A 14,778-nucleotide genomic window follows, 5' to 3' on the forward strand; every position below is an offset into this window, starting at 1 on the left:
CTTCATGTCTGCCACCCTCATCTTCCACAGATGGCAAGCGACAGACGTTTCTCTTAGATGGGATTGGAAAATAATTGGATAAGCTCAGCACACATGCACACACATATACACACACATATATGCATGCCTACACATGAGAAAGAAACACAACAAGCACATACATATCCTCACATTGAATCAGGAGACGGAGACAGAGAGAGAAAAAAGAAGGAAAGAAAGTTGTCAGTCAGGACCAATGAGTCGTCTCCTTTCGCCCGTCTGTCCCTGACTCCTAATGGCGGCCTCCCATGCTGCGACGCCTCCCCCGCATCATCAAAGCGTGAATCCATGTGTGTCTGTCTTCTTTATTTTTTGGCGTTTGTGTTTCATGGACGCCCCCCCGGAGAGACCTCCAGTAGTGTATGCCACAGTGGAAACCCCCCCACCCCCCCACCCTTTTTCCCCCTCCTTCCTGCTGCCAAAGTGAGTGAGTCTAATGCACATGAGAGGAAACAGAAGCCTTCAAGACACTTTCCCACACTCACCTGTGTGATCACACGCACGCACACACACGTGCTCAGAGGGAAACACTCTGACAGGCAGAGAAATGCGCTCACTTTCTCATGCAGATAACAAGACTCAGACCTCCAACTCCGAGAATAATGTCCTCAAATGATATCCAACAAAAACACCTTATATCTAGTGCTTTGTATACCACTTTATAAAAGCATGATTTGCCTGTTTAACATCTGTATAAACAGAAAACGCACCACACTTGCTCCTATTCCCTCTGTTCCTCTCCTACAACAAGACAACACTGTCATAGATCATTTAATGCAGCTTCCAGGTTCCTCGGCTGTGTTAACAACATTCTGTTTATTCCTCCTTTTTGCTTGAATGGCAGTTTTGTGCTTTTGTATCCATTAATGATCTGATAGGTGACCAGGGAGAATACACAGCATCCTCTAAACACAATCAAATAAAGTCAATTAATGTCATTATGCTCGGCTCCCTTGAGAAATCAGGCTGGATTTTTTCTGTTAAGGCCGATCTTGTTTGTTGTGCCTGCGGCTCATTCAGCCGTGATTGATATTGATATCACCAGCCTGAAGATCTAATCTATGGCAGCGTTGGTTTTCTGCTGGTAGAGGAAGCTGTCGTGTTGGTATTGTTGATTTTTTAAAGTAAGGCTGTTGATTGAGCAATTCTAAAAACAAGTATCAAACGAGAGAACATCTGAGTCAAAGCATTGTTGGATAGTCTGTTAAGTTTGGCCATTTTATGGAGTTTTTTTTATTTTTGCAATTAGGGCTCAACATTAAAACTGTCCCACTGGCTCGGTCTGAATTCAGGCTTTCAAAATTGAAGGCCTTGAAATGTCTTAAAAGGTCTTTTCTTCACTTGTGAGAAGTCTTACATTTTAGATGGCACTTTGATACATGCCTGAATACTTAATCAAATCTACATTGTCTCGTATGTAACATAATTTTTTATTTCATTTTGTGTATTTCCTTGTCCACAGTACCATTCACAACATTTACCCCTAATGTCTGCTGCTCTTATTTGGTCCCCCTCTCCACGTCTCTCTGTCTATTTGGGAACTTTAGCTTGGAAGACTGTACTTTCCTTACTCGAGTTAGTAGTTCAGCAGGGTCAGCATGGCAGCAGTACATTGGTGGTAGAGTTAAATTAGCTACATTATTTAAATGAAGAAAAAGTGTTGAGAGTGAAGTGTTGCAGATTCAAACACCTGATACTGATATCTGATCAACAACATGTATGAGTTTAATGAGAGAAATTGTTTTGAATAGAAGTAAAGACTTGACATGTATATTAATTAAAACTAGACTGAAACTATAAAGGCCAAAAATGTGACTACAACTAAATCTAAAATAGCTGCCAAAATTAACATTGGTTCCCTGTGAGATCATAGAAGAACTCAGAGATGTTTATTTTTTTCACTTAGGCATCCAAAATAATCGTAATAATATCTCCCAATGAGTGTCGCGCCAACATCTTGTGTGAAGCTTCTTCTGTGTTTGATACAACCCAATAATTTCAATCAGCTGGTTTAATGTGGAGAGCCCTGCCTTAGTGTGATGTGAAGTATTCAGATTAACAAATATACAGCCTGATTATAAACCTGACCTGTTAGTAAACCTACACTGTAATTATCTCAGAGCTCACAGTGGGCGTTGTAGCTGTGCTAACAATGAAACTGACTGAAAAATGAGGAAAGGAGGGCTTGTATTTTTCAGTGAAGTTACAACTTTTGGCAGCAACAAAAGGAAAGACTTCACATTGACAATTTGAAACCCTAAATATTTTAATTTAAATTAATAAATATTGTAGTAGAGCAAACATCCTGACCACAGATTGTTTTTAATGAACTGTTTACAATTTTATAAAGTATTTTCAGCGACATTTATTGCAAACTTTAGATGCTACTCAGAATTGATTTCACTCTTTATTTGTCAAAGCCAGAGTAAAAGTCTTCAAACCACAGGACTCTAAACTGAAGCACCCTGTTACAATAGAGACCGCCTGTACCTGCTGCAAACGACTGCACTGCAGTGTCCTCCCACACATTAACGGGAGGTTTGCTCAAGGAGACAGCTAATTAGCAACTCAGCACATAGATACAGCACAGGGCACTTCTGCATACACAGACCCACGTATCACATGTACAACCTTTATGACGAAAAAAAACTCCAACCTTTATCTCTAGAAGTCAGACGCATGGTCTGTAAGAGCCGCTGTCACATTCATGTCACATCACACACCTGCTGTGTGTTTGCTGTACTGATTGGATGGTCATGACACACACCTCACTGCTGTTTGCTGAAGCCAATGGACCCCACGTCTTATCAGGGGTTAGTTTAAAGGAACTGGGAACTTAAGTTACTAAAGCGTATATTTAACAGCACATACTAAATGCAAACATAAGCACATGGTAGCTTTAACCATGTAGAGAAGAAAGCCCTATGAAGTTAGAGGACATGTAGATCTTTAAATGTCTGCTGGTAGCAAACGCTCATTTAAGGAGTATATTGTCCAAAGCGGCTTGGAGCAGGACTGCCGGACAGCTGGAGTCATGTGACTGAGGTTTTCCTGCGGAAATTACTGAATCAACGATTCTCCTCCTCACCTCATCCATGTTGCCTTTATCATTCTCTGAAAACCTCTGACCTGTTGACTCCAGGCCTGGCTCCGCTCATCATGACATTTTGTTGTTGTAGTTAAGTGAAAAACAATCTGATGATAACACAGAGTGTTTCATTCTGAAAATTAATCAGATGTTTTCATTTTGTTTTGGTGCCTGACTTTCTGTCCTGCTCGATCTGCTCTGTTGAGATTGATACGTCAAGCTCTGGCATCTGGTTAAAGTAGAATACTTTCGTATCTGATCCGGAGGGCTCTGACCCCCCTGGATCAGAGGCTCAGCCGTAAGGCAACGGAGCAAATCCAGTGGACGTTAACACATTGACTAGAATAGAAATGTATCAGATCTGATGCCGTGAAGGATCAGAGGCAAACTGGACACAGATCTGGTGGAATTTGGCCGTGATTTTAGCTGTGGTTTGGTCGTTTTAAATCCATGTTGGAATTCAAAAATGTTTTAAAATTGACATTTTCGTGCAGTTGGGTCAAGTTTAGTGTTCATGGTCTGAAACTTGAAATAAAAAGTTGCTCAGTTTTTCACCAGTGAGCATTATAGCCAAGATATTTGAAGTGCCATATGACTAAAATGCACGATAAGTGTGTTCCTTAGCAGATCTGAGATCTCATGTCATCTTGTAGTCCAGAGTTTTTCTAAACTTTGCCTCCCTGCACAGATTTATTGTAGTTTTTTACTGTTAACCGGTAGAAGTCTCCATATCTTCAGACAACAGACTCTTATTGTTTTTTTCTGCAAACATTTCTGCCCTTGTCCTGTGTTTGTCACGGTGTCAGAAACCAACAGGAGGACCCAAGTGCAGACTTTAAATTAACAAAAGAAAAAAACTTAATAAACTCAAAATCCATGCAATAACAAAAATCACTGGGGACACAGGAATCACTGGAACACTGGATACAACATTACAAACACACAAACACACTGGGTAACGAGTAAGGGGACAAAGGGGAGACTAATGAGGCACAGGTGAGGACAATCACAAAGGATGGAAAAACCCAGGAAGTAAAACTAAACTTAACACACAGGGAGATTCTACAACAGGAAGCATGAGACAAAAACACAGACAAGAAATACACATTAGTATACAGAAAAGGAGAACATATAACTCAAGGGAAAGCAACACATTAAACAAAATACCCTAGAAACTAATGACACCTGAACAGGGACAAGAATAACCAAAAATCACTGAAAGAAAACAAAGAACAGACCAAAACATGACCGTTTTGAAGTGTCCTTACTTTTGCACATTTTTAATATCTACTTATAGGCTCTGGTTTCCCATCGGAGCAGCTGTTGAAGTTTTTCATGTGATTTCTGCAATTCAAATTTAGTCTTCATCCTGATGAACTTATGGGAGACTATACTGTAATGTCAGTAATGCACTGTGGATACATTTGGACATGTAGCGCTCCAGCAAATTGTCTACCACTACACAGTGTGGCTTGTTTTACATTCGACAGAAGTTTATGTTTGTGAATGAAGAATGTCAAATTTTGATTTGTTAGACAAGAGGACAACTGTTTCCCCTCACCTCAATCCATCTTAAATTTGCCCTCCAGAGAAGTCCCCAGCATTTCAAGATCATATTTATACCTGGTTTCCTCAGTATTAATCTGCATTTATGTATGCAGCAACAAACTCTGACCACAGACAATGTTTTTTGATGTGATTTTGAGCCCATGCAGTGACTTACACTACAGAGTCATTTATGTTTTTAATGCAGTGCCACCTGCCCAAATATCTTAGTCACCCAGTATGAGTTATCTTTTTACAATTAAATTTAGGCTTTAAATTATTTGAAAACCATCAAAACACCATTTTTTTAAAAACATTTCACACAGCGTCCCAACTTTTAAGGAATCAGGGTTGTAAAAAATTCTGGTACTCCACGGCAAGTTTAAAATTTCTTGACTGTGTCGAAGCGTGTAGGGTGGACAAATCCATGTGCAAGTGATGAAACCAACCACTTTTGAGTGAAACTTCCTTAATTTTGGTGAATATCAGCCCAAAATATCAGTCACAGGATGAGAGGACACATGGATAGATTATTTTGGCCTTCGTTTACACATGATGACACTCGGTCCTAAGCTGTGTGTGTGCGCTTGTGTCTTTGTACATGCACGTGTGACCTTCGGAAGGGCAGGAAGAGTAACTGGGGAGCTGGCTTGACTGCGGCACATCGATCGTGGACCCCTGCATTCTCCTGCTCAACAGTCACTCGTCGTACACACACGTACACACACGTACACACACGTACACACACGTACACACACGTACACACACGTACACACACATACACACACGTTCACACACGTTCACACACGCACACAATCGCCTCATTGACCAAATAGACTTACATATGAGTGACGGGGCCAATTTCTCTCCCTTTCCTCCCCTTGCTAATTTATGGCCATTGATCTACACCCGGCTGAATTTATATACACTCATCATGCTCCCTTGCTCCCAAGCTCTCCCTCTTTCCCTTTCTTTTCACACACACAAACGCATACATACACACACTGGTCTTTTGTGTGGTTTACAATGCAGTGCGCTGACACATGCTCCTGCTGTCTCAGCACAAGTGGCGAGAAGAAAGTACAAGTACGCACTGAAGGACTCTGGAAGTGTGAGTGAGAACTAATGCTTTACTTTAGTGGGTACTGTAAGAGTTTGCATCATTCTTAGTACCTGATTGTGTTGACATGAAAAACACACAAAACTATGGTCCAATGTACAGTACAATGTGTTCAGTGTCACAGCTATATGATAGTTTGACACATTTTCAGGGGTCATAGGTCGTGTGAGCTATAGAGCAGCCTCTCAATGTGATGTAGCAGTACCTTCAAGAAGCCTCCACTTGCCCTTGTTGAAATCCTTCAAATCAATACTCCTGCCACTCTTTGGTAAACTTGTGTTTGTTAATGATGTCTCTGTGTGTCTTCCTGTCCATCCAGATGTGTCTGCGTGCTCAGCAGACAGCCAGGTGGTTGGTGAGAGTGAACGCAGCAGAGAGCAGATTCTCCAGACCCTTAACGACCTGTCCAGGGGTTTCCAGGACATCGCTGACCGATGCCTCCTTGCTTTACACTTGGAAGTCAGGTATGCAAGATAAAGGAAGACACCTGCCTTTTTTAGAAAGAGCAGAATTAAAATTTAAACTGCTGTTTTTTATGATATTGTATAGAACACAGAGTATATGCAGTGCCCAGGTTCTATTCCAGCCTGCAGCTCCTTTCCCGCATGTCATTCCCCCAGTGTCTCTCCTAGCTGTCCACTCTCTCTAAATAAAGGTGTAAGAGCCCTGAATATATAACTTAAAAAATATATATCAGTAAATTATTTCATTAAAATAAACTTGAGATTATGTACAGTGATGAGTGAGGGCTTGACCTCAAAATCAAACAAAACAAATAAAAATGATGGTCATGATCTTTGACATTGAACCCCATAACAAAGTCAAGATGTGACAGCATATCTATGCAACTTTGAGTTGTGCAGAGAGTATTGTATGACACATCTTAAGCCTCCACTTGGGTTATGAGCTCTTACCATCCAGCAGATGATGCAGTACCTCAAAGCAAAGTGAAGTCTTTAAAAAAAATTGCATGTTATTTTATGCACCTTATACTTAATATGCAAAATGTGTATTTGTAGTATTCGTTGGTTTGTGCTCCCTTGTTCACATTTGGATTATTGTTTCTTTTAAGTGTGTTTTTAATACTACTTTGGAGGTTGCGTGTTTTTTGAGGCACTTGATTTTTAGACAAATTTCCTTTATAAGACAAAGTGTAAAATGTTGTATCGTTCGTATTCTATTGGATTCTATGACATGGTATCATATTTTATTGTATGGTATCATATTGGATTGTATGGTATGGTATGGTATGGTATGGAATGGTATGGTCTCTTATTGTATGGTATGGTATGGTATGGAATGGTATGGTCTCTTATGGTATGGTATGGTATGGAATGGTATGGTCTCTTATTGTATGGTATGGTATAGTCTCTTATGGTATGGTATGGAATGGTATAGAATGGTCTCTTATGGTATGGTATGGAATGGTATGGTATGGTATGGTATGGTCTCTTATGGTATGGAATGGTATGGAATGGTATGGTATGGTCTCTTATGGTATGGTATGGTATGGAATGGTCTCTTATTGTATGGTATGGAATGGTCTCTTATGGTATGGTATGGAATGGTATGGTATGGTCTCTTATGGTATGGAATGGTATGGTATGGTCTCTTATGGTATGGTATGGTATGGAATGGTCTCTTATGGTATGGAATGGTATGGTATGGAATGGTCTCTTATGGTATGGAATGGTATGGAATGGTATGGTATGGTCTCTTATGGTATGGAATGGTATGGTATGGAATGGTATGGTATGGTATGGTATGGTATGGTATGGTATGGTCTCTTATGGTATGGAATGGTATGGAATGGTCTCTTATGGTATGGTATGGTATGGAATGGTCTCTTATGGTATGGAATGGTATGGTATGGAATGGTATGGTATGGTATGGTATGGTCTCTTTTGGTATGGTATGGAATGGTATGGTATGGTCTCTTATGGTATGGAATGGTATGGAATGGTATGGTATGGTCTCTTATGGTATGGTATGGTATGGTATGGAATGGTCTCTTATGGTATGGAATGGTATGGTATGGAATGGTATGGTATGGTCTCTTATGGTATGGAATGGTATGGTATGGTCTCTTATGGTATGGAATGGTATGGTATGGAATGGTATGGTATGGTATGGTATGGTCTCTTTTGGTATGGTATGGAATGGTATGGTATGGTATGGTCTCTTATGGTATGGTATGGTATGGAATGGTCTCTTATGGTATGGAATGGTATGGAATGGTATGGTATGGTCTCTTATGGTATGGTATGGTATGGAATGGTCTCTTATGGTATGGAATGGTATGGTATGGAATGGTATGGTATGGTCTCTTATGGTATGGAATGGTATGGTATGGTCTCTTATGGTATGGAATGGTATGGTATGGTCTCTTATGGTCTCTTATGGTATGGAATGGTATGGTATGGTCTCTTTTGGTATGGTATGGTATGGTATGGTCTCTTTTGGTATGGTATGGTATGGTATGGTCTCTTATGGTATGGTATGGAATGGTATGGTATGGTCTCTTATGGTATGGTATGGAATGGTATGGTATGGTCTCTTATGGTATGGAATGGTATGGTATGGAATGGTATGGTATGGAATGGTCTCTTATGGTATGGAATGGTATGGAATGGTCTCTTATGGTATGGAATGGTATGGAATGGTCTCTTATGGTATGGAATGGCATGGAATGGTATGGAATGGTATGGTATGATATGGTATGGAATGGTATGATCTCTTATGATATGGTATGGTATGTCATGGTCTCTTATGGTATGGTATGGTCTCTTATGGTATGGTATGGTATGGTCTCTTATGGTATGGTATGATATCGCATCGTATCGTGTGGTATTGCATTGGGTCGGTTAAAACCCTATCATATATTGTATCATATTGAATCACATAACTTGCAGGTTCCAATATTATCAGAAGCCACTATACAGTTAGCACACCAGCGTATACTTCTAAACTGTGAGCACAGAATAAAGTCAATTTTTAAAACCCATAAAAAAAGAACAGTATAGTGCGTTGTTGGCCTAGCTGTCTAAGTGTGCCCCATAAACAGAAGCTATAGTCCTCGTTGCAGCGGATCAGAGTTCGACTCCCGGCCTCAACCATTTGCTGCATGTCTTCCCCCACTCTCTGCTCCCCAGCTGTCCTGTCAAATAAAGGCAATAAATGCCAAAAAATATAACTTACAAAAGAATGGGGGATCAAGGTGACTTATGAACACTTTTAGGAAAAGACTAAATAAGTTCTTAATAAGTTAAAATTAGTCAAATAGAGAGGGGCTTTCAAGCAGTATGCTTCATGTGTTACATTGATTTGTACCTTAATATTGCATCACTGAGTTTTTCGTTTCCTTCCGCAGTTCTATAGATACATCTACCAAGAGTTTAAATCCCAAGAATTGGTAGTCCAGATATTTCCACAAGCCATTGATGTCACCACACACTCGACACAGCTAGCTCGTGTCACTTCCCACCTGAATGAAATGCAGATTGCTAGAGTATGACTTCAAATCATTTAAAACCCAGTTACCACAGTCGTGCCACACAAGCTTTAAGGAAGTGTCATTAAATCGTACAGATAAAAATCACCACTGGCATCACACTTCTGCTCTTAATGTATAAGTTCAGGATTTCTTCCTATGTCTTGAGTATGTGTTTTGAACGTCAATATCCAAGTTAATTTACCACACCATATACTTTCTCCCCCCCACAACCACTAATAGCCCTCCATCATCCCTCCCCCCTTCTTCTCCCCACCCCTCCATGTACCACCATTTCCCCGTGGACTGTTGTGTAGCTTATGCAATATTGTTTATGATTTCGGTAGAAAACCCTCCCTGAGGCTGATGTCTAGCTATATGCCACACTCCATTGACTCTCCCCATCTAGCGAATTTCCCCTGATAGTGGTACCAGCTAAATGAAGCCATGAGGAAGAGAGCAGGAGTGGAGGGTGGGAGGAAGAGATGGAAGAGAGAGAAAGAGGTGAGGGTTGGAGGTTAAAGAAGGGAGATGCAGTTTTTTAAGTGTGAGAGAGGACTGAATAGAGAGTTAAGAATGAGATTGAGGCATAGTTGTTGGCTTTGCCTCAGGGGGAAGAGATATTCACCCATATCATTTTACACATTTTATAGGATTTGATCCAATCTTATCTTGAAGTCTTATACCTTTCTGCTCAGTGCTCTGTGATTATGAAACTATAAAAGCATTGAATCGTTAAGTCTAGACAAAAATAAGCCTTCAGTGGACCTTAAATACCTCAGATGAAGATGTAAGTGTGGGATTGACAGAGAGAGGATGGATACTACTTTCTTAAGACTAAAATTACATTGGATCTTTGATAACATCAAAGTACTTGCAATAGGGAGTTATGTCTGTACTTTTACATAAGTTGTTGCCTCCTTTGCTTCTTTTTAGTGGTTTTCTTGCCACATCAAACCAGGCTAGACCCAGAGCTCTCTAGATTTTATATCTAATCTGGCCTGGAAAAACCTGGGAATCCTCCCCACCCCGATGAGGAGCTGGAAACATTGCTGGGATAAGGGACATCTGAGCCAAGTAGTCTAGCCTGCTGTAACCATGACCCCATCCATGTTAGCAAAGAACATGGATGGATGGAGGGATGTGCATAAGGGTTATGAGAATAAATAAGATAGCAGTAACAAACAACAAGACACCGGAACCAAAGACAAACAAACTAAAAAGAAAAACCAACAAGAACGACACAAAACAGTGTTCTGTTATAACAGACGGTATTTGTAACTATCTCTTTAAGGCCCCCTCCATAAAAGCCCACTTTCTTTGGCTAGCTCTCTAGAACCAGGAGATGTCAGGTATACATATCCCGACGAAGGTCAAATGACCTTATAAGGAGTTCCCTGACTTTGTGATGTCAAGGTAGAAAAAACTATTTAAAACCTGGCATTTAAAGGACTCTCCAGAAGGGGCCCTGAAGACTGAGACATAAGTTTACCAGCTGATTAGCTTTGCACATGTCTAGTTTGAATATCTAGCTACATATTTAATTCATAATACAATGTATTTTTGAAAATATGAAACAGCACGACACCCTCTCTTTTAAAATATATGTCAGCATTTTTGTAAAATGTAAACAAGGACAAACTTAGAATTAGATTTTTAAGCTTTTTAAGATGTTATTGTCATTTTTAGCCTACACATATGAGATTTAAAACATAAGAAATTGTAGTAAAATAGTGAGACTTGGGGTATCTTGGAAAGTAAATCAGCTTGTGCTAAATACATGTGATACTACGATCCAAGACAAACCCTGCCAAGAAAAAGCAGAAACCCCTGAGCACCGTTCTCAAACCGCAATTACTCCACTGGAGCAGCTGCCTTGCCGAGAGCACAGAACCACATTTGTACCACATCTTCATTCAACTTTCCCTTGAATAAAAAATTCAGACAAACTGAATTATGGAACATCTTAAAACACAGTATTTTAGGCAGACAGGAAAAGTCATAAAGATTACCCTTACAGGCACTCACGTATATTACCATTGTTTTCTGGGGATGAAGGAGACTCACAGGAATCCTCTGGCTCAAATAGGCTTCAAATATGTGAAATACAAATGGAACTGTGAGGCTTTTCCTGTTGAATGTAGGCTGTGGATATACTAGACTTTTAGAAGAGTTGAATAGACATGTATTTAGCACAGTGCTCTACAGGTTGACCTGAAATAATTAGATTTCTTGTCTGAATGGTATCCAGCATTGATGTACGGGCAGCTGAATAAGTGGATGTGTTAAGCATACTCAGAACATAATGATATCTGTTTATAGTATGGGTGTTTGAGATGGTGAATGTATAACGGAGAACACTCAGAGACACCTGAAGTCCAGCAGAGAATAATGCAGCTCATAGTTACCCATCTCTTCAGAGTATAAGAGTCCGTTTTCACTCGTTTCCTTCTCATTCTTTGTGGTTTTTATAAACTCTGCACATGTTACAGTTGATTTTAATTAAAATACAGTAAATGTAGAAAATCCAGGGAATGCTTTTGGAGTTGTAGCAAAATTAGGAGTTTTAATTGAAGTTACAAGATGTGAACTATAAAAAGAACACACACTGCCCATCCATACTCTAATATTCCATTGGATCACCTTTAGATTTGAGTACGGCACACATCAGCTGTGGCATCGTTTCGATAAGCTTCTGCAATGTCACAAATCTTGTATGATCGGAGAGTCAGACTGCTGCGCAAAGTCCACTCCAACACATCCCTGAGGTCTGGACTCTATGGTGGCCAATCTATGTGTAAAAATTAACTCTCATGCTCCCTGAACTACTCATTGACAATGAGCGCTCGATGAATCCTGTCATTGTCATCTCGGAATATGCCCATGCCATCAGGGAAGAAAAACTCCATTGATAGAAAGACCATGTCATTCAGTATATTTAGGAAGTCAGCTGCCTATTCTTTGGGCACATAACGTTGCTGAACCTAGACCACCAGGCATGATGGGTGCATCACTTCATCCGCCTCTCTTCTTACCCTGATGCGCCCATCACTCTGGAACAGGGTAAATCTGGACTCGTCAGACCACATGATCTTCTTCTATTGCTCCAGAGTCCAATCTTTATGCTCCCTAGCAAATCTCCTTAGTTGTTTTCTTCATTTGCTTGAAGCAGGCCAATAATTTGACCCTTCTGAAACAGATTAAAATCTTTTCCACGACCACAGGATGTGTCTTCAGACATGGTTGTTTAAGAAATGAGAAGCTACTCACGGAATCAGCTGGAGTTAAATAGATTGTTGCCAGCAGAAATATATATTCAGCACTGCAGTACTTATCTAATGGAAGGCTCTTACCTAGTTGCTTCATTAAATCCAAGTGCTGAATTTTTTGTGGACGGGCAGTGGATATCCACATTTTAAATTTGTTTTTCTGTCTTTGCTATTCTCCAATGTCTCAATCCAGGGTTCACTGTTTCCATTACCTGATCCCACTGGCAAAGCAAGGCAATTACGCCATCGTGGCCAATGTGGAGAGCATGGACTACGACCCCCTGGTGGTCAAACTGAACAAGGACATCTCAACCATAGAGGAGGCGATGGGGGCGGCCCTGCAGCAGCACAAGTTCCAGTACATCTTTGAAGGCAAGTTGATGAAAACAGGCTCTTTGAAATGTTTTATTCTCATTCAATCAATCAATCAATCAATCAATCAATCAATCAATCAATCAATCAATCAATCTATCAATCTATCTATTCGTATAGCGCCAAATCACAACAATTGTTATCTCAAGACGCTTTTACAAACATAGCAGGTCTAGACCATACTCTATGTTATATTATTAACAAAGACCCAACACCAAGACAGGGTACATTCCAGTCCCCTCTTACTGACAGGACTCAGTCTTATCTCATCTTAATCCACCATGAGCAATGCACCTCACAGTATTTAGCTAGTTACAGCAGCAAGTAAAAACTTCCTATTAATAGGCAGAAACCTCGAGCAGAACCTGACTCATGTTGGACTGCCTTCTGCTTCAACTGCATTCCCCTCTCTTATACATTTCTTCTTTGTGCTTTCCCCCCTGTCCTCTCTTGCCTCTTTAGGTCTGGGTCATCTCATCTCCTGTATCCTCATCAATGGCGCGCAGTACTTCAAGAGAATCAGCGAGTCTGGCATCAAGAAGATGTGCAGGAATATCTTTGTCCTCCAGCAGAACCTCACCAACATCACCATGTCGAGGGAGGCTGACCTCGACTTTGCAAGGTAGAGTCTTCTTTAATTTTTCAGAGAGTCAGCTGCAGTTCAGCTCACCTGGAGCACTCTTTTTTGAGGATGCACAGTAACAGGAGCTGACTTTCCACTTGTATTGAATGTAAAAAGGCTCACAGCTTTTAGCAGATATTCAGTGTCTCTAAATTGTCATGGCACGGTCTTCCTTTTTTCTGCCTCTCTAAATCTGCCCTTTATACCTAACCACTGTCACATTTGTAAATTACACCTTAATATAAAATCAGATGAACCTCATTAAGGCGTCGCTCACTGGTGATGTTTTCCAGTTTAAACTAGTTGATTTTGGTCCCACTCACCTCCATACCTGCGCAGACACACCACACAATGTCCTCAAGTTCAGACAGAAACTCTGTGGATGCACAAACCAGACAGATGGTCAAACAGATTGTCAGCCACACTGTAAGCCTACGTGCTCACTCTTTTTTGTTTATTTCTTATTCATACATTGACATTTTGCGAGTCTTTCTGCTGTTACCCGGTGTTCAGCCCTGACAGGCTTGGGGGAAATCAGTGCTCATATATCTTTGTGGAAAGGGAAGGAGGGAAGGAGGAGGAAGGAGGAGAGGCGAAGACAGAAAGAGAAGGAATTCATGTGATTTTTTTCTACTTCATTTTTTTTCTGGAGTTTTTGTCCTTGACAGGAGAGAGAGTGCGTGAGGATGGATGATGGAAAAGATGGGGGAAGAAGAGGGAAGGCTTAGGGTGAGGAAAATTGAAAAACGAAGTGGAAGGGAAGTTACAGAAAAGATGTCTTTCAGGAGGAGAGGTGTTGAATTGGCTTGGAGAAGACAGTGAGGAGAGAAAGTAGGATGTAGAAAATTAGATATAGAAAAAAGGGAAGGAAATGAAGATGAAATAACTGAATGAGAAGCTTGAAGAAAAAAAGTGAAATCATTGGTTTTGCTGTGACATCAATCAATCTTTATTTGTATAGCGCAGGTATCGACCATATGACTCTATGTTAAATTATTAACAAAGACCCAACATCAGGACAGGATAAGATACAGTCCCTTCTTACTAACAGGACTCAATCTTATCTCATCTTAATCCACCATGAGCATTGCACCTCTCTGTGTTTAGCAGCAAGGAAAAACTTCCTTTTAACAGGCAGAAACCTTGAGCAGAATCAGACTCATGTTAGACAGCCATCTGCCTCGACCGAGTTGGGGTTGGAAAGAGGGATAGAGGAGAATAAGAGAGAGAGAG

The 14,778-nt window shown here is 40.5% G+C and overlaps 1 protein-coding gene across 1 annotated transcript in view; it reads left to right on the forward strand.

Annotated features, from left to right (window-relative positions):
- exoc4 (exocyst complex component 4) overlaps positions 1-14,778 on the forward strand; it is a 179,584-nt gene that overhangs the window by 150,609 nt on the left and 14,197 nt on the right. Inside the window, exons 17-19 of the mRNA XM_034673130.1 lie at positions 6,112-6,256; positions 12,745-12,923; positions 13,386-13,545. Of these exons, the coding sequence (XP_034529021.1) occupies positions 6,112-6,256; positions 12,745-12,923; positions 13,386-13,545 (484 nt within the window). The remainder of the gene's footprint in view (positions 1-6,111; positions 6,257-12,744; positions 12,924-13,385; positions 13,546-14,778) is intronic.

Source organism: Notolabrus celidotus, chromosome 21, assembly GCF_009762535.1.
Source record: "Notolabrus celidotus isolate fNotCel1 chromosome 21, fNotCel1.pri, whole genome shotgun sequence".
NCBI lineage: Eukaryota > Metazoa > Chordata > Actinopteri > Labriformes > Labridae > Notolabrus > Notolabrus celidotus.